This window comes from Vulpes lagopus, chromosome 5 (genome assembly GCF_018345385.1).
Source record: "Vulpes lagopus strain Blue_001 chromosome 5, ASM1834538v1, whole genome shotgun sequence".
NCBI lineage: Eukaryota > Metazoa > Chordata > Mammalia > Carnivora > Canidae > Vulpes > Vulpes lagopus.
Window position 1 is genome coordinate 57,831,631 of NC_054828.1, and position 25,382 is coordinate 57,857,012.

Consider the following 25,382-nt stretch of genomic DNA (forward strand, 5'->3'; position numbering starts at 1 on the left):
GTTGGGCTTAATATTTGCCAGTTGAATTTAAACCTACCATTGCGGTCTGGATTTGCTTTCCCTGTTAATAAAGAAAGACCATTTAATAGTTTATTAGCTTACATACACTTTGAAGAGTCTGGAGGACCTATTCAGGCCATTTCCCAATGTTCTGTGGGGTTTGGTTTTGTTTTTAGAATTTCTTTATGTATTCTTGATACTAATCTATTATTGGTTATGAATTTTGCAAATAACTTCTCATAGCTTGTAGCCTGGCTTTCACATGCCTTTTGGTGGACAGAAGTTCTAAATTAACAACTTACAACAGCACCACTTCCTTTCATGGTCTTTTATGGTTTCTTTTGTTTTCAGTTTAAGAAGTCCCTCGAAGCAGGGGCTACCCACATATATTTTCAAAATACATTTCACCTATAACTTCAGCTATATTTTCTACATCAGAAGTTCTAAAGTTTCAGGACATTGAGAGTTGTTTTTTGTGTATGGTGTAAGGAAAAGATCCAATTTCATATTTGTCTTTGTCAGCTCCATTTAATTATCAGTCACTGACCTACATGTTTTCTCTGTGAATACAAAATTTACCATACATGTGGGTCTAACTTTGGGGCTCTCTATTCTACTCATTGGCTATTTTCTCTATTTTTGCACCGTCACACTTTCTTAAATAATCGAGCTTCATAAAAAGCCATTATTTTTTTTTAACTCTATTTTTTTAAAGATTTTTATTTATTCATGAGAGACACACAGAAAGGAGAGAGAGAGGCAGAGACACAGGCAGAGGGAGAAGCAGGCTCCATGCAGGGAGCCTGATGTGGGACTCGATCCCGGGTCTCCAGGATCAGGCCCTGGACTGAATGCGGCGCTAAACCGCTGAGCCACCCAGGCTGCCCCATAAGAAGCCATTCTGGTACGATGAAGTCTCCGTTCTTTCTTGTTCTTCAAAAGTGCCCTGGTCATTCTTCATCCTTAACTCTGCCACACAAATTTTGACAAGTTTGTCAATTCCAACAGAAATTTTGGGATTTAGTTTGGAGGTGCACTAAATCTATACGTTCATTTTTTTTTTTTTAAATATTCTTTCTACTCATGAACACAGGATCACTCTGGTCCCCTTCAATGTCTTTTAGTAAAGTTTTATAACTTTCTCCCCACACATCTGGCATATCTTTGGTTAGATTTATTCCTAAGTACTTTAAAATTCTTTTTGTAATTGCTTGGTGTCTTTTTAAAAATCTCATTTTCTAATTATGGCTGTACATAGGTACAATTCACAAATATATATTGATCCTATGTTTAACCACCTTAGAAACTATCCAATTACGTCTAATAATTTGATGGAAGACTTTTTCTATGCAATCATATCAAAATGAGTTTTATTTTTTCCTTCCTTCAGTGATCGCGCACTGTATCTTTATTTTCCTCCCTCATCTTGCTGCAGTAACATTTACAGTACAATTTTTAATACGAGTAATCATCTCTGTTCCACTGCTGATTTTAAAGAAAATGCTTCTAACATTCCCACCTTAGGATGGTGTTCACTAAGATTTTTTTAAAGATATCTTTTATTAACCTGAAAAGATTACTAAGTATCTTCCTGTATCTATTGATCAGATGGTTTTCCCTTTTATTTTGTAAATGTGGTGAATTAGATTTATAAATTTCCTAATATACCATTCAAAAAAACTTTTTTAAGTCATCTCTACACCCCCTGACCCTGCCCTGAGATCAAGAATCACATGCTCTACTGACTGGGCCCCCAGATGCCCCTCTATCACTTTTGCATTCCTGGGATAAATGCCAGTTGGTCAGTATGTTACATTATTTGCTTCTGCATATCTACTCATGACAAAATGGACCTATAATCTTCCTTTCTTGTACTGACTGTCCCAATCTGGTTTTACTATCGAGGTTATATTGGTTTTTGATGTATGAAACATAGTGATCCTATTCTCCAGAAGAATATATTTAAGATTAGAATAACTCATTCTTTTAAATTCGTTAATTTATGCCTAGAGTTTTATTTGTGACAAGATTTTTAATTACTCTTCTCCTTGAATAGTAATAATACTGCTCAGGCTTCTGATTTTTAAATCAAAACATAACATTTTCTAGGAATTTTGTCATTTTGCCTAAATTTTCAAACATATTGGGATGTTCATCATAATCATGTTTAATATCTGCAGTATCTATAGTGACATATGCTTTTTCATTCCTGATATGGGTTATTTTTTTATCCATAAACTTGACAGAAACTTTCATCTATTTTTTTTTCAGTCTACACACAACTTTGTCAACCTACGGCATCATCATTTTCTACTTCTGTTATCTCCTTCCTTTACCTTTATTTTGCCCTTCTGTATCTTTAATTGAACACTTAGCTCATTTTAAAAATAAAGATTTAAAGCCACATAATTTCCCTTGAAGCACTTTTTTTTCTTAAATTGAAGCATAGGTGACGTAGTTTCAGGTGTGCAACACACTAATTCCACAATTTCATATATCATGCAACGTTAACATTAAGTACCGTTACTGTCACCAAAGTTATAATACTGACTATATTCTCTGTACTGTACTTTTCATCCCTGTGACTTTGTAACTGGAAGTTTGTTCCTCTTAATCCCCCTCGCCAATTTTATCTGATGCCCGCTCCTCTCCTCTCTAGCAACCAAGTCTATTCTGTGTTTGAGTCTGTTTCTGTTCATGTTTAAGATTCCACATTTAAGTGAAATCATATGGTGTTTGTCTTTTTCACACTTATTTCACTTAGCATAATATCTGCTAGCTCCACTCATGTTGTTGCAAATGTAAGATTTCATTCTTTTTGATGGCTAATATTGCGGTGTGTGAGAACCAAATCCCTTTCATCCATCCATTTATTGGTGGATACTTGAGCTGCTTCCATAATTTGGCTATTGTAAATAATGTTGCAATAAACATAGAGGAATAGGGGTGCATATATCTTTTTGAAGTAGTGTTTTATTTTGGGTAAATACCCAGTAGTGAAATTACTCTATATTGTTTTTCATAGTGCCTGCACCAATTTACATCCCCACCAAGAGTACATGAGGGTTCCCTTTCTCTATATCCTCGTCAACACTTACTATTTCTTGTCCTTTTGATCCTATAAGCCATTCTGGCTAGTATAAAGTGCTATTTCATTGTGGTTTTGATTTGTATTTCCCTGATGATGATATTGAGCATCCTTTTTCATGTGTCTGTTGACCATCTGTACATCTTCTTTGGAAAAATGTCTATCAGGATCTTTGCCCATTTTTAAGGAGATAATTAGTTTTCTACTGTTGAGGTGGGAGTTGTTTTTATATTTCATTTTTGGTATTAGTCCTAATATTTTTAAATTTCTTCAATTATTACTATTTTTCTAAGTCTTCTTGGTGATATGATTTTTTGCATTAGATAGCACCCATCTCTATCCAAATATGCTTTTGTTTTAATATCTATTTTGTCAGATAAAGCGTAACCACATTTTCCTTTTTTTCCATGCTTTTATTTCAACCTTTCCATGTCCTTATGCTTTGTGTATAAATATATTATTTCCATATCACACTATTCATTTCTCTACTTGGTCTTTTTTTCCTTTGGTCCTTCAATTTAATTGGTATATCTCCCATCTGACAAGACTGGAACTGTAATTATCCGCATAATCTCGGGTCTCCTCTCACTGCTACTGTGTTGATATTGTAAAGAATTTTAATTCTAGACTGTTATAGATATTTACATCTTTGTGTGGGAAATCTTCTCAAGTTTTGAAAGTCTGAGAACATGTTTATTATGCCCTAACATTTGAAAAACTACTTATCAGGACATAAAATTCTAGCTTCAAAGTTCTTTTCATGTTCGATTTCAGATTCCTGAGCTGGGCATGATGGTGATGGTTTCTCCCACACGATACTTTTCTCAAACATATCCTTTTGTCTGTAGACTCCCACCCATCCTGATGACTGAATCTTCTACAGGTAGGGTTGACTGAACCTTTGAAGACAGGACTGAAAACAATGCCATCCTCAGAAAATTAGGTCTCTTACACAATGCTACTGTAAAAATACATTTGTTCGACTTCTGTAGAGGTCAATCTGGCAAAGCAGATCAAATATTTTAAAATACACATATACCTTGACCCAACAATTTTACTTCTAGGCACTTACATGAAGAAAATAACCCAATAATGTATAAAGATGCATGAGGATATTCATCACAGCATTATGATATGAAAAAAAACTTACAGCTAATTTCCAAACAATTTTAACATACTATATAGTCAAAACCATGTAGTGATTAAAGACATGTAGAAAAAATACTTAAAGAACAAAGTCTACTTTTTGTTTCAGAAATATGCGCATGTAGGTAGAAAATAACTGAAAGCTGAAAGGTTCTTCTTCAGAAATACTAACAGCATTCTCTAGATGGAGAGATTAAGTGCTTCCTGATTTCTTTTTGCCTTCTTTAAATAAAATCCTTCTTTAAAGCCCAATCTACAAAACAGACAAAAATAGACCCATTCTTGTGGGGGGCCAGAGCTGATGCCCACTCAGCCTTCTTCCTTGCCTCTCACAGGCTGCTGTACACTTTGAAAACTTTAATTCAATACATTCAGCTTACGTTATCTACATGCCACAACAGAACTAGAGGAGAAAGCAAAAACATATTCAATCTAATGTTGACTTATTTCTTTATTTAGCTTTTTTTTTTTTTTTTTGCAACTATAAATTACAATCACTGGTACACCTGTAATTCTTTATAGTGTGTTCAACTAAGAGAAAGCAAACACAGCATAGGTCAATTTAAAAGAAATCACAGTACTTCTTAGTGTAATCTGCAAAAGAGGAAAACAGTCTTGGGCCCACTCCTTGGAAATAAATATCAAGTAACCATAAAAATATTCAGCCATTTTCCAGGTATTCAGGGAGGTTCATGCATGGTCCCAGGCAGAGCATCAGAGTTCCTCTTTGAAATATCCCAGCTTTGCCAATGACATCTCTTTTCTCAACTGCATAACTTCCCAAAACATCTGATCAACTATACAAATAGAAAAGGAAACACATAAATCACAAGATGCCATCTTAATTATTTTTTAGCCATTTCACTGAAAACTTAACATTAGCTGAAATGCCATCTGGGCATTTCCTAATGACCTATCTAATGCCTCACCATTTTACTGCTAAGTCACACAAATTTATTTACTTTGGGTAAATACCCAGTAGTGAAATCACTACATTTTTCATGTATCTGTGACAATCTCAGAGTTATCAATAAATGAGCAATATTCACCAGTTTTGCCGCAACTATTTGCTAGATACGTCAATGACCACTTTAGCCCAACAGAAGGTAGACACTTCAGTGCCCTGAGTAAATAATGGCAATCTTGTTGCCTTCATAAGCAATTACACTCAATCCTGAATTATTCTAACTTAGGGATCTTCTTGCTCTAGTTTGCTACATCTTGGCCATTCCACTGTTTGTTAACACCAATACAGAGTGGAACAGGAAAATAAGAGTCCAGAGAACTCAGTAACATTCTTTGTGGGAATAACAGAGAAAGATTTTGCATATGGCTCAAATTAAAAATAGAAATAAATGTAGAGGTCGATCTGTAATTGTCAATTATCTCTACTTCAGACAAGCCCTCTCTGCTGAGTCAAAAAAAGCTGGCTTTATATTTCAGACAAAAAGTCTTCCTCTGACATGTCATCACATTAGAGACTGATTTAGATCAGTGGTTTTCAACCAGTGGAGATTTTGTCCTCAAGGGTACATCTGAAAAAATGTCTGGATACATTTTTCATTACTGGCATCTGAGTAAAGCTCAGCAATGGTGTTAAACATCCTACAATGCACAAGATAGTCCCTACGCACCACAACAAGACTTATCCAACTCAAAATGTTAATAGAACCAGGCCTGAGAAACCCTGCTTTAGATTTAGCTGCCCTAAATCCCTCTGGCACAAGGCACAGGTAACACAGATTTTTAAATTACAGTATTAATTTGCTACAAACCCACATGTTATATGATGTGTACCAAGTACTGTGAAGAGGTAGAGTGACAGAAATCAGAGAAGAGGCCACTTCTATCGCCATCACCCTACTACCACTCATGACAATTTCTCCTTTTCATAAAGGAAATTATGAAAGGAAGCTGAAAGCATCTTCCCTACAAAAACTTCTTTAACAAGGAGGAAAAAAACACACTTGACAATTAAACTTAACATAAATCATCTGTTCTGTGGCTTAAATCCTATGACCACCAACAGGTATTCAAAAATATTTCAATTTTATTGAAGTTGTAAAAAGTCCTGTACCCTTTAAAGACTACTTTATGCTACTCAGCCTTCTGAAACTCAATATTAATGAGAGGTTTCACCCTCATTCTTTTAGGCAGTAAAATCCAGTTATATGGGATTCTAAATAAATAGGACTCTTCCCAACATACCAAGGCTTTGAAATGCTAACCTAAATTTTTATCAGCATTATTAACTTTTCCACAGAATTGAGATTCACTGGTTTACATGACTAAAAGACAGTAGGCCTCTTCTAGGTTTTAAATACAAAAATACTTTCAGTCCCTAAAAAGATATGAATAGGAAATTTCCTACAACTTCAAATACAAAATGAGTGTAGACTTTATCCCTAGCTTGGGATCTGCTATTTGTTTTAAAACAATCACATATACTCAAGAAACACTGCTTTGGAGCTGGTGGGCCTTTTTCATTTTCATGCCTGGCATTTAAGACATTTGACTACAGAATCATCAGTAATCATGAAAGACTGTATTAAAAATATTAAAACACTTGCATGAGGTTGGCTCTCCTGGATATATCATCTATATGTTTCGGCTGATTCAGAATATAGTAATCTTTATTCCATTCAGAACTATCCTCATGACTGCTTTATTAATTCACACGTGAAAGTAGAAAATACAGAAAAAAATTATTGTTAGATCCTCATGGTTTCCACCAATTAAAATAAATCTGACCATGTCTAGAGCTTACTCATTTTTATGTCTTAAGAGTAAGTTCAATAAGCCTTTTACTCCCCTCATTTTTACTGTCTGGTTTATCAATACACCCCCCCCTTAAGACTTATAACTGATCCTGCTTAAAACTCAAGAGTAAAATGAGGCAGTTTTAAGGGTTAAATACATTTTAAAAGACACTAGTTCCCAAACTCTCATACAACTATGAGAGATTCAATATGAATATACCAATAATAAAGTTTATTTAAGCATTACTATGTTCTACACTTTCTGAAGGTTTATGTAAATATTTTATAACCAATTAAGAAAACTCACCGTCCTGCTGTTTCACGAGCCCCTGCTGAATATATCGAATGTATGTAAAAAAGTTACATACAGAGGTGATCTAGGCCAAAAGGGGAAAAAAGTCATAAATAGTCAAATGTTTCATATCAAAGTGAGCTGTATTAAAATTCATGGTTAAGTTACTTACCCTGTATCTGCAAAAAGGAGAAATGTAATAATAGTTGCTTGAGTCCCCTAATTTAATTCTGTGTTTACAGGGCTTACTCTGGCCAGTTAGAGCACATTTTCTGCAAAACAATGACAAAATTTTAGTTTTTTAAAATTGGAAGCGTTTTGCTCCCACCCTTCTGTAGAAGTTTCATCCTCACTAAGACAACAAGTATTTGAAACCTAGCAGGTACCTGGCACTATTCTACATGCACACAGGACTGACAAATACAAAGGAATAAAGCACCTTGCAAAAATACGGACTCTCAATAATTATAGAAGGGGTGCACTACATTCAGACATACCATCCTTTCTATTTGCATACTACAGACTCTCAGATTTGGTTATGAGGGCTTTCTGGTTAGAATGAGGCTGTAGGTCTCTTGAAGGCAGAGACTGTATCTTATTCATCTTTAAATGCGAGGCACCAAGCACGTGCCTGGCACACACCAGACATTCAATGACTGTTGGTCAAGTGATGAGCCACTTGTCACTCTACTGCTCAGTACAATGATGCTGGACTGTCTTTCAGGGCAGACTCTGAAGCAGCCTAGTGATTACCCTCCTAAGCTAAAACCATGGCTGAAAAAACTACTACTCCCTATCGAGGCAAAATGAGTACAGCTGTAACTAAAATAAAGTGATTAACAGCATTTTAAATAACATTATAACCTGAATCTCTTCCTCTCCAAAATTCTCTTCAGATTTGTCACATCCTTCTCTCCATACACTCACCATCTTCGGAACACACGGGTGCTTGTTTTTAGGCCTTCAGTCTTACGTAGTCTTCTTCTTCTTCTTCTTCTTTTTTTTTTTTTTTTTTTTTTGATTACGTTAATAACATTATAACATTATAAATTATATAATAAAGAAAAATGTTACATGAACATTAAATTTCAGCTATACTTACAACAAATATGATACAGATGTGCCTCGATAATAAACATATGGAGAATGTGTATTTAAAATAGGGTAATTCTGGGGTGCCTGGATGGCTCAGTTAATCGTCTAACTCTTGGTTTCAGCTCAGGTCATGATCTCAGGGTTGTGAGATTCTCTCCTCCTCCTCTGCCCTCCCCTCTGCTCCTCACCCTGCTCACACACTCTCTCATTCTCTAAATAAATAAGATCTTAAAAAAAAAAAAAAAATATATATATATATATATAAAATAGGGTATTTTGGAGGTGGCCATTCCAACCACAAAAGAATTCTCATCTTTCCAAAGACAGTTTGCCTCATTGTTCCTTTCTTAGAAAATTCCTTTAATGATCTGTAACTATATTTTTAAAACACTAATAACTAGCTTAGGAAGGATAAAAGATCGAGAAATTTAAGGCACAAGTGATGAAGTCCTTGGAATTTCCAAAAGTATAATTTACACAAGAAGGAAAAGTAGCACTGAACTGATAAAAATCCATGTATACACTATTCTTCTGGAAACACAAATATACTTATTTGTCTAGTATTTTGTCTAATTTTTAAAGGACTTTGCTAAAGTGGTTTTAAAGTATCAACTTCTGAAATAATGAAAGTGTTTCTTCATTTCTAAAGCCATCTTTGAATTGTTCGTCAACAGTCAATGTATTTTTATTTGAGCTAAGGTTCAACGTCAAAGCCTTCTGACTTCCAAGTCCGGCATTGTTAATGTGCTACACTTCCTCAGGACCCTTTAACAACTCTAGTCCCCAGATTTCATTTTTTTTTTTTCTAAAAGATTATTTATTTATTTGAGAGAGAGCAAGTGAGAGAGTACAAGCAGGGGGAGCTGCAGGCAGAGGGAGAGGGAGAAGCAGACTCCCTGCTGAGCAGGGAGCCCGATGTGGGACTGGATCCCAGGACTCTGGATCATGAGTTGAGCTGAAGGTAGTCACTTAACTGACTGAGCCACCCAGGTACCCCTAGTCCCAAGACATCAAACCCTTACCTGCCATCCTCACTTGGGGATGCCAACATGTCTGTATCTAGAGCTGTCGTCTTCTTCCCTGAAGCAGAGCCCTTCCCACTAATTTTGGAAATGTCACACCACTCTCCCAGTGGGCCTTTAACTCCTTTCCTTTTATCATCCCCACCTGAATCTCTTCCTCTCCAAAATTCTCTTCAGATTTGTCACATCCTTCTCTCCATACACTCACCATCTTCGGAACACACGGGTGCTTGTTTTTAGGCCTTCAGTCTTACGTAGTCTTCTTCTTCTTCTTCTTCTTTTTTTTTTTTTTTTTTGATTACGTAGTCTTCTTTATCCAAATTCTACTCTTGCTCAAAAACCCAGATCAAATCTCCCTCCTTCAGAGAATGGGCCCTAACCTCCACTCATGAGACTGGTCCTGGCTTCCACAAAGTTCCCACAGCATGTGTCATTTACTTTGTGATTATCTTCAACACCCAGCCCCTGGGAGTCTTGGCCAGGGCCATACTTCACACTTCACAGAAGAGAATATGTTCCTTAAGTTTCTCCACACAACATGCACTCCAACCACCTTGGCATCTCACCCCATTCCTACAAGCAAAGTATCCCTATACTATGAAAACTGTTCCCTAAACGTAATCTATGTAATTATTTTACTAAAATACTATATAAATCCACTTAAACTGGTACCCTCATTTGTCATTGGCACATGTATCTGTTATATAGAATGTAAGCAGAAATGTAAAATTCTATTAACAACTGCTATATGCTATATTTAAAATAAGGTATACACAGACCTTAAAAGCACAAAAACTGCTATTGTTGATGATCAGGATAAAAATACTTGGGAGCTTGTAGAAGGAGAAGAATTTAGAAATGTCAATCCCCTCACCAAGGTTCAGAGGCCGCTGTGCTACAGTCATGGCCCAGGGGGAGCGCAGGGGTGTTTGGCTCGCAGAACAAACCCGTGACCAGGTTCAGGACCACCTGAACGCAAACAGCATGTGATCCGGCCGAGGATGCGTGTGCACAACAGGAAACACGAAGAATCACACGACTCCTACATCAGGCTTTAACACAGACCTGTTATCTCCTCAACCAGCCCTCTTCCCTTCTGCCTTCACGGTGACCCAGACCCGAGTCAATTCCTGCTTTCTGGGTGCTTTCTCAGACTTTCCAGTCCCCTACGCAGACCTAGTTCTTAACTGCCAACTAAGCAGCGTCCTCCAAATCTTTCCAAGTCACATCGCCAACAGCTCTGCCAAAGGTCCCAGGGACTGCTGGTTTTGGTCTTTCTTCCTTCTAGGACTGGAGAGCAAAGAACCTGCTCTGCCATGAAATGTGGGGGTCTCATCTTGGAAGGTTTATAATCGCCGAGTGTCTGTCATGTATGAAAGATCGAACTGGTTAGCTACCAAAGGGAGAGTCCTTTCTAGGACACTACGAAAGCGGAGGATCATATAGAAGTCTTTCTGGCACCGTTTTCATGCTGGTCTAATTCACTCTCTTCCCAAACTACCTTTAATGGCAACCCTCAGGACGAAGTATTTTACACCAAAATCTCTATGTATAACAAACAAAAGTTCTGCTTATGACCCACTAAACTGATTTTATGATTAACTAATGAGTCACAACATGTGGTCTAAAAAAAAATGTGTCTAATACCTGATCTAATATATTTGAAATGTTTGAAATGCTACATCTCGCACTGTCTGAGGATATCTCTTTAGGGTGCATAAACTCAACAGAAAACAAGAAATTTAATCACATTTAAAACTAGAAAAACTAAATATTTACAACATATAAGATTTTTAAAACTCCGCGTCTTCCACAAGACATGGTTCTGAAAACATACTTTGGTCCTCCACATTCGACTGCAGAAGCTTTCACAAATCGAATAGGTTGTAATCCCACTGGTTCAATGCTTAGAGTATTGTTTTCCACAGCCTCCAGAACAGCTGAAGCCAACTTTAAAAAAACAAAAAGTATCAGATGCTATTCTGGCATAAAAATGTTAAAATTGTATTCTACAGTAAACTGGGTTTTTTTAAAAAAATTATTCTTTCCCCAGGCCCCACTAGTTTGGTCTTATGATGTCAAGGAAAAACTGTAATCTTGGTTGGAATTCTTTTATAATCCAAATATTGTTATGAAGGGCAATTCAGTTGTAGCTAAGTAACTTTTCTCATTATCTACAAGAGGGCTGAGGGCATTAATTCCAATCGGTCCGCCTCTTAGCCACAATTAACATCCACTATTAATGCCACGTCAAAATAAATACACTAATGCTTTATTTTGCTAAATTCATATGTATTTTTGAACACTGGTCATTCATGACACAGCAATATATACAACTACAGCTGTGTATTTTCTGAACTTGTATTCAAGAGTACAAGAGTGATCTACAAAAGAACCGGCTGGATTATCAAATATTAAATGTACAGATGCGATGGTAGCAACTGACCAACAGGAGATGAAACCAGCACATTTCTTCAGAGTGGCAAGATTACTAATACGAATGGCCTCCCCCAAAACAGACACAGAGGCACAATGAATGACCTGTCTACATGTCAAGTGTTTTACTGTCTGTTTTAACTTCTCCTTACAAATAATGTTAAAGTTAAATCCTCTAAAGACTTCGTATAAGACTCTTAGGATTACATTTCTTAAACAGAGATTGACAAGATATTTATAGACAAACCTTCCACAGGTATGAACAAATTAAATTTATGACCTTACGTCTATATAGTACCTTGTATTTTTTAAAAGTTTATGTACTTAATTTACTTCATTTCATTCTCTTAACAGCCCTGTGACACAAGCAAGGCAGGTATTTTCCATTTTAAAGATGAAGAAACTAAATGATTTTTTATTTAGTTCTTCGTAGTGTATAGAACTTTCCTTATAGTGAACCTTGGACCGAGAATTAAGAAAGCAGCCCTACCCCTGATGCACATTTACTACACTCTGGTGCAACACATACTTCACTGTGAATGAGCCTCTGCTCAAGTAAACAAAGATGTTCAGTAACTGAATGCCAAGAAATAATGATGATCTTAGTATGGAATGGAGAAAATGATAAAACATGACATGTTATAATAACTTATTTATGTAAGAGAAAATATATAACATGATTTAGCAAAGGGTACAGCAACAACTCTAACGCATTCCTATTAAAATTTTAAAAAAAATTACCTCACTTTTTGAGAATGTTAAACATGGAAAGATATCTTCCTGATAAATTTTGTCTAAGAAAGGACACGATCTATCCATTGTGGGATCATCCTTCCAAGATCTGAATTCATTATACAGAGATAAGTCAGCCTGACAAACCAAAAGAAAACACAGAATAATCTTTTTAAAGGCACAAACACAAAATCATCTTATAAAACCAAAACCTAATTTAAACATTACTGATAAAGAAGTCGTCTTCATTTAAAATAATGAACTGAACTATTCTTGATACCAACTTCCTTTTTAAAAAAATCCAAAGTCCCAAATGACTGACTAGCTCTTTTCAACGGATCTACCCTGGTGTATTCAACGATGCTACCTGGATTCCCCACCACCACCACCCCCCGCAAAATGGTGGCGCTCCTCTTAAGATACATTGTGCTCACTGCTCTGAATATAAAACAAGTGATGAGAAGTCTTTTCTGAAAATAATCAAAAGGTTAAGTTGGAGCCAAGTTCATTAAATAAAGTGAAGAAATGGAGACTAAATTGTGAAACCTAGCTGGGGTCGAAATGATACTAATTGTTCTATTACCTGAGGGCATTTTCAAAAGAACTTTGAAAATGTTTACTGTGTAAGCAGCACATATATAACCCCCCTAAGCTATCTTAAAAACATAACATTTACTAAGATCTATTTTTGGCATAGCAACATCCGGTGACTACTGTCTGAATTATCGACAATTATCAGGCTGACACTCATCTTCCTAGTCACTCTTCCGGGCGGTCCCTCCTTTCCCCTCCTGCCCTTTAACAAATTTTCCCAAAGTAGTCTTCCCTCCAAATGCCCTCTACTCAGCTCAATACTACCTGTCACAAACAGAGCCACACCTGCCCCTGGCTGCCCTTTCAAGGTAATGCCCCTCATCCTCCTGCAGCTCTAAGCCACTATCATCCAAGAGAACTGGACACATAAACGACACACTAACTACACCCATGACCTTCAGGACGGCTTAAATGGATATGCAGATGGTTTACATGAAAATAATAAAAGACTAAGTGTATCCAAGCTTTCTCATAGACTTTCTTTTAAGGTATATCATGGAAATTTCAGTATGAGTTTTTTTTTTATCCTAATCCATAAATTCTTTGAATCAGAGCTAAAGGCAAAAGGATAAATAATACTTACATTTTCAAATTACTTTTCTTTGTAAAGTTTACCCTTTAATGGACATAAACCCCAAAGCAGGTAAGATTCTACTTCAAAGGCAGTAATTTAAGCTATTAAGAGCTGACCCTGTGTCAGGAACCATGGGAAGTAAGAACTTCCCAAATGCTTAATCCTCACAGCTGTGTAAGACAGACATTATGATCTTCATTTTTTAAGAGTGTGTGTGTGTGTGTGTGTGTGTGTGTGTGTATATATATATATATATAAAAGAAAGCTACGGCTTAGCAAGGTAAACTAACTTGCCCAAGGTTACAGACCAAGAAATCGGTAAAAGTTCAAATTCGTATCTAAATGACTTGATGGCAAAGACTTGCATAACGCAGGTGTGTGTATAGATGCACAGACGTGCACTTTAAGTGCTTTCAGAAGCTACAATGCAGATGTCGCTTCTGCCTGCCTATCACATTTTCTACAGAAATATGGACGTTTCACTTTCTTTCCAATGGTTTATTATTTTTTTTAAATTTTAAGTTCAATTTGCCAGTATATAGTATAACATCCAGTGCTCATCTCATGTTTTATCTTTTCCTAAGGTTTACACAGGTCAACTTTACGTGTTTCCTTTGTCTAATAAAGCTTTTTGATAAGTTTTCACAAAACATTAGAATACAGGATATACCTGGAAAGCAAAACGTTACTATTTTGAAGTTGTTTGCTGCCTATTCATATTTCATGAGACATCATTAAGTTAAAAACAAAACTTTAAAATGTTCCATGAGAAAACATTTAAATTTTGTTAGTGTAAACAGCAGAAAACAAGGTATATAATCACACACACCAAGAAGCTGCAGCAAAATACAAGTTGTACCAAGTGCAAGTTAATAAAAATGCTAATTAATTTCAAGGAAATTAAAGTTAGGACTAATTAAAAAGTTTCTGAAATAGTTAACCAACATGAATTTTAGATTCCATCAAATTCAGATTTGGCCACATACTGAACTTCTCCCTCACCAGCATCTTTTTTTATTAATAAGCAACCAAAATGCATTCAATTAAAGTTAAGTAACGATTTTGGTTATTCAATCTAATAAAATCCTGGCTTCCGTGCCAAAATTTAACCAAATGAGCAGATACAGCTTCTTAAAGATTCATGATGAACCTGAATACAACAATGTAAAATATAGCTTATAAGAAAAAGAAAAAAGGAGGGAAGGGCTACTCCCTGCTTCCAATCTCCTTGGAAATGTTTTCTCATTGTATGCAATGAGAAAACCAAAAATATATATATATAATTATACAATTTTTACTCAAAACAGCTCAAAATATTTCTACATCTGTTACCTTCACAACATGTCTTTTCTAATGATAAGGCTACCATTAGTTCTATTTTTTTGTTGCTTAATTATCTGAATTAACGCTCTTTTACACTGATATAAAACTCTACCTCTCCCAGGATTTAAGTAAAAGCAATGTGCTATTCAAGAGAATCGCCTTATTTTCACACTTTTTTAAATTTCATATTCTGTTAGAGCATCCTACCAAGTAATTTTGCCTAGCCAGATCATTAAAGCCACCCACTCTCCTTTATACAACACATGACAGTTTGCTCCCTAAATGAAATACCAAGAGTAAGAAACTCACCAAGTTTCCAGCAGGTAACTCCAAGGTCAGCCAAGTAGAGAACGGAACTGAAGACTCCCTGAAAGCAGCCAGCTCTAGATAAAGCCTCCCCCATCTTAATATTGCATACTTTGTACTACAGATTTTGCTGGCAAAAATCGTAACTGACACCTCAGTGATGAGAATTAATAAGGATCAAGAGAGTCAGAGGGGACAGTCCTTGGCGAGTTACCTCTTTGCAATCTTTTACAATTGGCTGTATCACACTGAGGTCCTGATGACTGCCACTCATAGCACTGCTTGTACTTTTATTTCTTGTGTGCCCCCTTTTAAAAGGTGTCTTTCCGCCTGGCAGAGGCTCTTGCGTAGGTGATGTTGGAGAACTGGACAATACAAGTGTCTTCAATGCAGCGACTTCAGCTTGAAGGACATCAATCTTGGAAAGAAAGCAACAGAGTTCCATACACTCACTGTTTTAGGACAGATTCAGCTAAATGCTGGCAATGTGATCAAAACACTTTTCCTTTCAAAGATGAAATAAAGTTTAATTTGTATTTGCTGTGGAGTAATACAAAGAAAGTGAAACCAAGTTTTTTAATGTTTCTATATGGCTTGGATTTGGCTGCTATGCACAGAGCTAAGTGAAATTTTTTAAGTTATCAAAATGCCTAACATGTGATTCATGTGAATTTTCAAAATCCTCAAAATAGAAACAGCTTATGAATAGTTGTGGTTCATTCCTAAAATAACAGGAATAATCTAGTTTGGTGGCTTTTTTCACAAGCGAATTAATAAAAATATCATTAACTTTAAAATGTGATTATATAATCCTTTTGATAATACATATGATTCACAAGACTTAAAATCCTTTGGTTCTATTTATTCATTTATTTTTAAGATTTTTTTAAATTCCTTTATTCATGAGAAACAGAGAGGCAGAGACACAGGCAGAGGGAGGAGACTCCCCACGGGGAGCCCTTATTTAATAAATTTGTAATAAATAAATTATTTAATTTTATTTATTTTTAAGATTCCTTTGGTTCTAATATAAATGAGTGCCTACTGTTCACTATTAATTGTACCTGTGTAGTAGGTTTTCTATTTATAGTTTCCTGTAGTTCCCAAATCTTCTAAAATAAGCTCTAGTTTATAAATAGGAATATCCAATAAATGTTTTAAGTATCTTTAAGACAGTAATCATGAATTTCTTTATTTTTTTTCTATTAAGGCAGCAAAAACTTACTTTTCCTTGTGCTTCCTTTAGCTGTTTTTCTGCTGTTGCCTGCTTGACATTTGCTTCTCTCACCATCTTATGAGCTTCCTGAAAAAGTTAAAATCTCAAATTTTGGAAACAAAGTATTTAGCCTTTGTTTTCAAAAAAATCTTTTAACACGTGTCTACGACTGTAGCAAAATTTACCAAAACTACCAAAATTTAACCTGAAAATAAATATTCAATGTCAATTGTCAGTTCTTGAAATAGCAATTATCATCTGATAGGTAAACAAGTATAAATTAGGAATATGTATTTTTAGTACTAATATCACTGACGTAGCCATATTAAATTCAATCATTGTGGATCAATGTTTGTGTAAAGACTGTGAATGTTTGACATTCCGTGTGCCAACCCCACTTCTCTGTAGTTGGGTTTCTGTAACTTGGCTACTATATAAATGTTCATATTATCAATCACAGCAAAGACATACAGAAGGGACAAGTAAAAATATTAACACATCAATAATGTTGCATTTATAAGAATGACAGCTGAGAAGCCCTGGAGCTTCTAATAAAAACATTCACAAAATGATACGAAGTGACAAATTCCATGCAGAGCAATCTGCAAAGGCAAATCAGAAATTAGCCTTTAAGATGGTCTTAATTTTTTAGTACCTAAGTATGAGATTCTAGGTATTCAATTCCTTTTTCCCTTATATTTATTGATCCAAATTTACTCCTGACATCTTTTTGTAAGGTGCTACACCAGGTGCTGATAATATACTGGGAAAAGAAACAAGGTCCCTCCCTGTCTCTTACATTCTAATAATCAGTTTACATTCTAATAATCAAAATATCCAAGTAAGAATTCTAATAATCAAAATATCCAAGTAAGAATTCTGAGTTTTACTCTAAGTGCAATATGAAGCCTTATGAGCTTTTGAAAAGAAAGTCACTGATCTTACTCGTATTTTTGAAAAACTACTCTGCTGTACGGAACAGTCCCAAAGAAGATTAAGGATGGACTGGAACCATATATAGGCTGCTTGAGATAATACCCTGGGATTGAAAAACACGTATGTTAGAACTTCAAATTATAGTTTATGAGAGGGAAGAGAAGAAGGGAAGGAGGAGGGAGGGAGGAAGTCAGCTTCAAAGACATTTAATACATGTTTGACAATGGCACCCTTACTAAGTCTGTCAACTGTTCAGTGTAAGAGTAAACATTCTCCACATCAGACTCCCATTTGCTCCCACAGTATTGTAATGAACTGCACTTGGTTTATATGCTCATGAATGTGCATTTACAGATCACATTAGCTTAAATAAGAGATGCTTTACTATCAATACTTTATAATGAGAAGAGATTAACTGTGAAAATCTTCCATGCACAGTTATGCTGGTTATCTTGTATCAAAGTCCTTAAGAGCTGCCAATAAGGTAAGTGGTTTTCTTTCTAAAATAACAAAAGTTTCAGATTTGCTGAATTTTTCTATAACGAGTGGCTGTCAACAGATCACTATTTGGCAGATATTTGTAAAATAATAAACATATCTAATCTGACCCTTTAGGATAAGTGACATTTTAACTATAAATGCAAAAGTAACTCAGGCTAAGGAGAGATTTGTTTAAATGTCTGGAAATGGACTCTGCTTTCCTTAATAGTGGACTATGCAACCTGGACAAAACCTCCCATGGAGGATAATTTAAAAAGCTGGACAAAATTTTTGTAAATGTATCAGAAGGTATTAGAGAGCTAACAAAACGGTGAAGAACGAGAGGACCAAGACCCAGGAGAAGATGGAAACTAAGAAAAGAAAGCTAGCAGGATGAGATCTGAGGTATACAGTGAAGAGGTGTAACCTACATGTAACTAGAGTCCCAAAAGGAGAGGAGAGCTAGAAATGAGGCTGAAGCAGTAGCTTGAAAAGATAACACATAGGATTTGCAAACTGACAAAAGACATCAAATAGCAGATTCCAAAAAAGTTTGAAAATTTACTATCACTTTGTCATTCTAAATGTGAAAATGATACAAGTATCTTCTATACCAGGAGTCAGCAAACCTCCTCTGTAAAGGGTCAGACTGTAAGCAGTTGGGGCTTTCTGAGCCATCCTGTCTCTGCTGCAGTGTGAAAGCAGCCACAAACACACAAATGGCGAACGTGGCCATTTCAATACACACTTATCAGCACTAAAATCTGAATTTTCTTGTCACAAAGTACTCTTGGGTTTTTTTTTCCCCAAACCACTTAAAAAATGTAAAAACGAATCTTAGCTGATGAGGCTGCACAAATTAGGGACAGGCTAGTTCTGCCCTCTAGGCTGTAGTTTGCAGACCTCTGATACAAACAAACATTCATGTGTAGACACTCACAGACTTTGAAAATGGAATTTTCTTCCTATCTGGTTAACAGTGATTCAAATGAAGAAGGTGGTTTTTTTTCTTTCTTTAAAATAATGTTTAAACTTGTTCTCTTCTGATTAATTTGCAAAGATAGTCTGTTGGTATTAGAGAAGACAAATGTACCAGAGAATATTCTGGAGAAACCTTCACATAACCAGCAATGGAACTGAAAATTCAATATAATGATTTAATACAGGGAAAGATGTACTTCTTCCATTTGGATCCATATATTCATGAGTTATCAGCCATATCGCATCTAATTTTAAAAAAGGAATAAAGACTAGACCTTCACCTGAATCATGAATTGTTAAAACAAGATTTTTGAAAACAAGGTAACATATTCAATCATACTCCTCTCACTAAATATATACACACACTATATATATTTTAGTGAGGATAAAACATTTTTGTATTATTACAAATAAACTTATTAACTTGCTTTTTAAAACTTGTTTTATAGTTTATGTAACATGTATTATATATTAGTGTATATATATAATTTATAAGTACATATGCTCTTAAAACAGTGCCTACCAATAGGTAACCCTCAATAAATATTACTTATTTTCATCATAATAAAGGTACACTCTAATTTTCTTTTACAGATTAAGTACATGATCTCAACAAAAGTTTGGCATCTATCGGTCTAGGTAAGAAAAATCATGATGGCTTGCAAAATGGTGTTAGCAATATCATGATGAAAGGTAGAAAGATCTGCCTTATAAATCTGTCACAAGATTTTCCTTGTGAATGTGGAATAAAGGAGAGGCCTCAATGAGGACTCCTCTTCTGTGGCCTGAGACCAATGAAGTACCATTTATGATTTTCATAGTACTTAAAGGATCAGGGTTATGAATTTGAATCCCAGCTCCTTAATCCTTTATGCCTCATTTTCTTCACCGATAAAATGACAATAATTTGTACTATATAGCTCTTAGCATTATGAAGAAAAAACTCAGTGTGCATAGACATTACTAAAACTGGCTGACAAAATGTAAAAAAAAATCTGAAGGCTACTATCTTTTCTTTTTCCATGTCAAATGGATCTACTTTTTTAAGCATTCATTTTGTTATTTCAAAATCAGAGACCATATATATGTATATGTGTGTGTATATATATAGAATTCTTGTATTTGATAGTTTTAAAACCCAACTTTCCTACAAAGTGTAATTATACTAAAGATTATTCATATACAACAAACTCCTAATTTTAATTTACATGTTAAGTGTACCAAAGCTGAGCAAATTTCTATTTATTCAAAATAATCCTTAATTCTTACAAAACTATATACATATTTATATATATTTATATATATGTAAAATATAAGCAAAAAATCTTTTCATAAGACAATGAGAAACTAGATCATGAATGCACAATAGACCACAGAAAAACTTTTAGCACCTTTTTACAAAATTCGTAAGTAACTGGTTTGAATACAATGTCCTTCATTAGTGAAATCATCTGTCAGGTGTAATTCCTTTCCCAGTGTCAAGGCTATTAGCCATTGTCAGACCAGGTATAGATCAGGGACCCAAATACCTTTTTTTTTAGATATACCTTTTATTGCAAAAATTCCATTTCTGCTTTTTCACATCCTGCTTTGGAGAGGGAGAAGTTTCTTCCCATTTGTTCTCCTACCTTCATCTAACAGAATATACATGCAAGTGCAGACAAGAGGAAGTAAGCAAGGCTAAAATTATGGGCAGGCAGGTGAGAAGCTTAATATATTTGCTTTCTTATCTAGTATCCATATATCATTATAAAATTCTCTTCTGGCCAAGACAATACTGGAAGAAAAAGTTTAAGGTTTCTTGTCAACCCCCTCTACAAACAAAAATGGAACAAGTCATATAGCTCCTGTCCTCTAGTCTTTGATGACTAGCTAACCAAAAATAATAATAAATCAGTTTTTAATGTCCTGAAAAAGACAGAGAACAGGGCAAAGGGGTGTTGAGCAGAGGGGGCATGGAAAGCCCACAGCTGAAGAAATCCACACGTAACTTGTTACCATGTTCCTTGTTATGACAGAAATGGTGGAATACGTGCAGTTGGTGGATTATGACTCTCATGACAGTGACCATGTAGGTGAACATGAAAACATGTTATTTGAAGAAAAAATACAAAATATATTAGGATTACAATTATGTAAGAAAACATGCATACCTCTAAAACTGAAACAGATGCTGCATAAATAAAAATAACAAAAGGGGAAGAAAATTTTCTAAAATATTTTACCACAGTTTTAAAAACAAATTTTTAGAGTAAAAAAATTAGTATTATTATAATACTAAGATTTTATTTTTTTAAGTAATCTCTATACCCAACGTGCAGCTCAAACTTATGATCCTGAGATGAGTCACATGCTCTGCTGAATGAACTAGCCCAGAGTCTCAAAAAGAAATTATTAACAATTGATAATGGCATTAGTCATTCCAGTTAACACCTCAATCTTTTTGATTAAGGAATCTTTTTTTTTTTTTTTAAATAAGCTCTGTGCTGAGCATAGGGCTCAAACTCATGACCCCAAGATCAAGAGTTGCATGCTCTACCAACTGAGCCAACCAGGTACCCTTGAATAAGGAACTCTTAAAGGCTCAAGGTCTTAACCAGAAAGAACCACATTCTATGAAAGTGGTTCTTAATCAAGTAAGTACTATCCTCTTCTCACCCCCCAGGTTTACAACTTATAAAAGTTGTCAAAATGATCAGGAGTATGACTAGCTTTTTGGGGCCAAAGCCAAGTATGATGGTTAATGCTGGATGCCAGATATTTGGTCAAACATTATTCTGGCTGTTTCTATGAAGGTATTTCTGGACGAAACTAACATATGTTAACTCAGGCAGATTCTTCTCCAATAATGTGGTTGGGCCTTATCCAATCAGTTGAAGGACTAAATAGAACAAAACAGCGGATCCCGTTGGAGTAGGAGAGAATTTTCCTGCCTTCAAACTCCAAGTGAAACACCAGTTCTTGTTGGGTCTCCAGCCTGTCAGCCTTAGGACTAGAGTTGCACCATCAGTTCTCTGGTTCTCAGGCCTGTAGACTTGGGACTATAAAAATATACCATCAGCTCTCCTTGGTCTCCAGCCTGCTAACTCACCCTGCAGAACTTGGTAAAGTAGCCTCCATAATCACATGTGCTGATTCCTTACTATCAGTCTCTATATAATTATGTATACATATATACACATCTTATTGGTTTTATTTCTCTGGAGAACCCTGGCTAATACATCAAAAATACAAAATGACAAAGTCAATGGCACCTCTAATGAGAAACACTGCTTGAGGTGGGTAGAAACTGTAGTCCTGTTGGCAGGCTGGAGATAAAGAGGTGGGCCTTCTAACAAGTAGATGTGCCTTCTAACAATCCTCAAACCTTCGCCTCTCAGACAGCTACGTCAAGAGTTTACCATCTTTATTGTGGAGTCATATTTATTATAGGATTACCCTAAAGTAGCCCCTAAATGCTTGATAAAAACAAAATTAAAATTTACCTCGTTTCTGTCCACACAGGCATTTTAAAACAACCTGATACTGGTAGCCCACAGGGTCTTTTTCTTTTCCCATCATTTTAAGTTGTAGACTCTACATTTCTTAAAGATTTCATTTTTCTTAGATGACTTATAAATTATGTGTGAAGCTAAGCATATCTTTTTCAAGATCCCCTCAGAAAACAATTCTATCAATATATAAAAATCAAGATGTTGCTCTTGGCCAACACGTAAATAGACCAACCTCAAACAGACTAGCTGTGAGTTCCTCCAATTCCTGTCCAAGTTGATCTCGTACTTTAGAAAGCCTCTCACACTCTTCATCTTTTAACTTCAGTTCCTATGAAAAATTGATCATTTTATTTTGAATTTCCATAGTTTGAAGTTAGATTCAGCAGACTACATAATCTTTACTAATAAAATGACAAAATATTAATACTGTCCCCTTCTACAATGCTCAAACTGAAAATGTTTATTTAGCACTTGCTATGTGGAAGACAATCAGGCAAATCTAAAATTATAAATAATTCTAACTCACATATTAAATTTTCATGTTTCTTTCATGAGACATCCAAAGATTAAGTAGGATTATATGTTACTTGTGAAAATAAACAATTAAATGACTTCATTCTTTTTTCCCTTTTCTCCGAACATATTTATTTCCATCAAGCAGGAATTTAATTGCATTTAACATTTCAATAAAAATTCACTGGGTTGTTTTTCAGATTTACTTTAAAATTTATTCACTTATAGATAACTTTACGTACCATATGGCAATTATTTTAAAATTTCCATTAGGAGACTATACCCATTTAGCACTGCAACCAGAGGCAAATGATACATATTTGCATTTAAAACTAAGAAAAATGTTAATGACAAAATCACATCCTACATTTACACATGAATTCTCAAAAGGTCTCATAGAGATGTTTTAAAAAAAATCCTTTTTAAAAATGTAAATAATACGTACTTTTATATGTTGCCCTAATTTTTCAAATTTAGGATAAAAAAAATCAAAGCTTCCTATATATTGGTCACAATTACACTAATAAAATAATGAGTTAGTTGTATTGTAATTGTATAGCAGCACAGTTTTTGAATCCCCCAAAGACAACTCCAGAAAACTAAATATACTAACTAAAGTATCAGAAGAACCCAATGACCACATCTTCAACAAAACTAGGTAAGGAAATCCCCACAAATCTTACACTATGACAGAACTTGGCTACACTGCCAACACCAGAAAATGAGCAGCTCTGGGGAAGGATAGTAGGAAGGGGAAGGGAATACAGAGGTATCCTCTGAAGCCTCAGAACCCAAAAAATCATTACAAATACCCAAAAGGAGAGGATTTGACCTTAGCGGAAACTGGGAGAACAAATATGAGAACAAATGGAGAAAAAGGAAAAGGTTTCCACAGGCTCCAAGTTGCAGGTGGAGTATGAAACCCTATATGCAAAAAAAAAAAAAAAAAAAGAAACCCTATATGCAGCCCCGAAGCAGCAAACTACCATAAAGCCCTCAACTCTCAGGAACTAGAGAGCGTCCAGCAAAAAGACTCTTCCAGGATACTGCCCTCTTGGAATCTGTAACCAAACTGCAGGACAAGAATAACAAGAGGCTGAGAGACAGAAGGCTCAGATATTAAAGGAGAAAGAGGGTGGCAAGACTGCAAAGCAAACAGATCGCAAAAGTAGTATACGAAAAAGTTTTTTTCTTCTATTTCTAGAAATATCATTCCTAGACATAATATTAAGCCTGTAAAGTTTGCAGAGACACTAGGCTAGAGGAGAAAGCCTTCTTGAACAAGGCTTACCTCTGAGAGACAGAAGTGGCTACACAGATATACCAATAACAACAGAAGGGAAAGCTCTTGAACACAAAATTGAGAAAGCTACCTTGGTTTATCCTACTCCTTCACAGGAGCCTCCTCCTAATGGTCCAGGGAAATTCAATCCATTTAAACATGGAAAACAAACACAAGTATGTGAAGCTACCATAATAAGAAAGTTAAACTCAAAGCCAAGTCACCTTTAAAAGGTAAAGAAAATCAGATAGGTATTAAATGTCAATAGCATTTTATGCTAGAAAACAACAGAATGACATTTTGAAGATATTCAAGGGGGAAAAAATGTGAAATGAGGATTTTATATCCAGCCGAAGTGTCCTTCGAGTGAAAGGCCAGAGACAAAGAATTATAAACCTGTAAAATTTTAGAGAATCTTTCTCGTAGGAGTGTGATTCAGTGATCAAGAATGAAGATCTACATAATCCAGAAGAGGCTGGGAGGAAGCTTTAACACTAAGGACTGAGAAGGGTGAGAAGCAAATATACTGAACTGTAGAACTACAACTAAAAGATGAACATATCAAGAGAATGAAAAGACAAGCCACAGACTGAAGAAAATATTTACCAAAGACACAGCTGATAAAAGACTGCTAAAAAAAAACAAAAAACAAAAAACAAATTCTTAGAACTCAACCATAAGAAAACAAACAACCTGACTGAAAAATGGGCAAAAAGTGCCTCAACAGACACTTTTTTTTTTTTTTAAGATTTTATTTATTTATTCATGAGAGACCCAGAGAGAGAGAGGGAGAGGGGCAGAGACACAGGCAGAGGGAGAAGCAAGCTCCTCGCAGGAAGCCCGATGTGGGACTGGATCCCAGGACGTGGGACTACACCCAACCCCTGAGCCACCCAGGCATCCTTCAACAGACACTTCAACAAAGAAGATAGAAGGCAAATACACATATGAAAAGATACTCCATACTGAGAGTGGGAATCTGCCAAATGTAGAGGAAGGAGTAAAACAGTATGTTTAATAGTAGCTAAAAATGAGGGATGAACACCACAGAAAGATTAATGCCAGAAAATTGGGTTTATGGCCCATCCCACAACGCACTTAGAAATCAGGACT

General features: G+C 35.5%; 1 protein-coding gene across 4 annotated transcripts in view; it reads right to left on the reverse strand.

Moving 5' to 3' along the window:
* Nucleotides 1-4,667: 4,667 nt before the first annotated feature.
* The window catches only part of LOC121491104 (RAB3A interacting protein), a 41,479-nt gene continuing 20,764 nt past the window's right edge, over nucleotides 4,668-25,382 (reverse strand). For 3 of the 4 annotated variants that reach the window (XM_041755559.1, XM_041755558.1, XM_041755556.1), the window contains exons 4-11: nucleotides 22,707-22,802; nucleotides 16,593-16,670; nucleotides 15,582-15,785; nucleotides 12,580-12,708; nucleotides 11,240-11,352; nucleotides 7,458-7,557; nucleotides 7,301-7,370; nucleotides 4,668-5,031 (exon numbers count right to left, since the gene is read on the reverse strand). In XM_041755559.1, the coding sequence (XP_041611493.1) occupies nucleotides 4,949-5,031; nucleotides 7,301-7,370; nucleotides 7,458-7,557; nucleotides 11,240-11,352; nucleotides 12,580-12,708; nucleotides 15,582-15,785; nucleotides 16,593-16,670; nucleotides 22,707-22,802 (873 nt within the window). In that variant the 3' untranslated portion in view covers nucleotides 4,668-4,948. The remainder of the gene's footprint in view (nucleotides 5,032-7,300; nucleotides 7,371-7,457; nucleotides 7,558-11,239; nucleotides 11,353-12,579; nucleotides 12,709-15,581; nucleotides 15,786-16,592; nucleotides 16,671-22,706; nucleotides 22,803-25,382) is intronic. The other variant, XM_041755557.1, reaches the window with a different exon arrangement.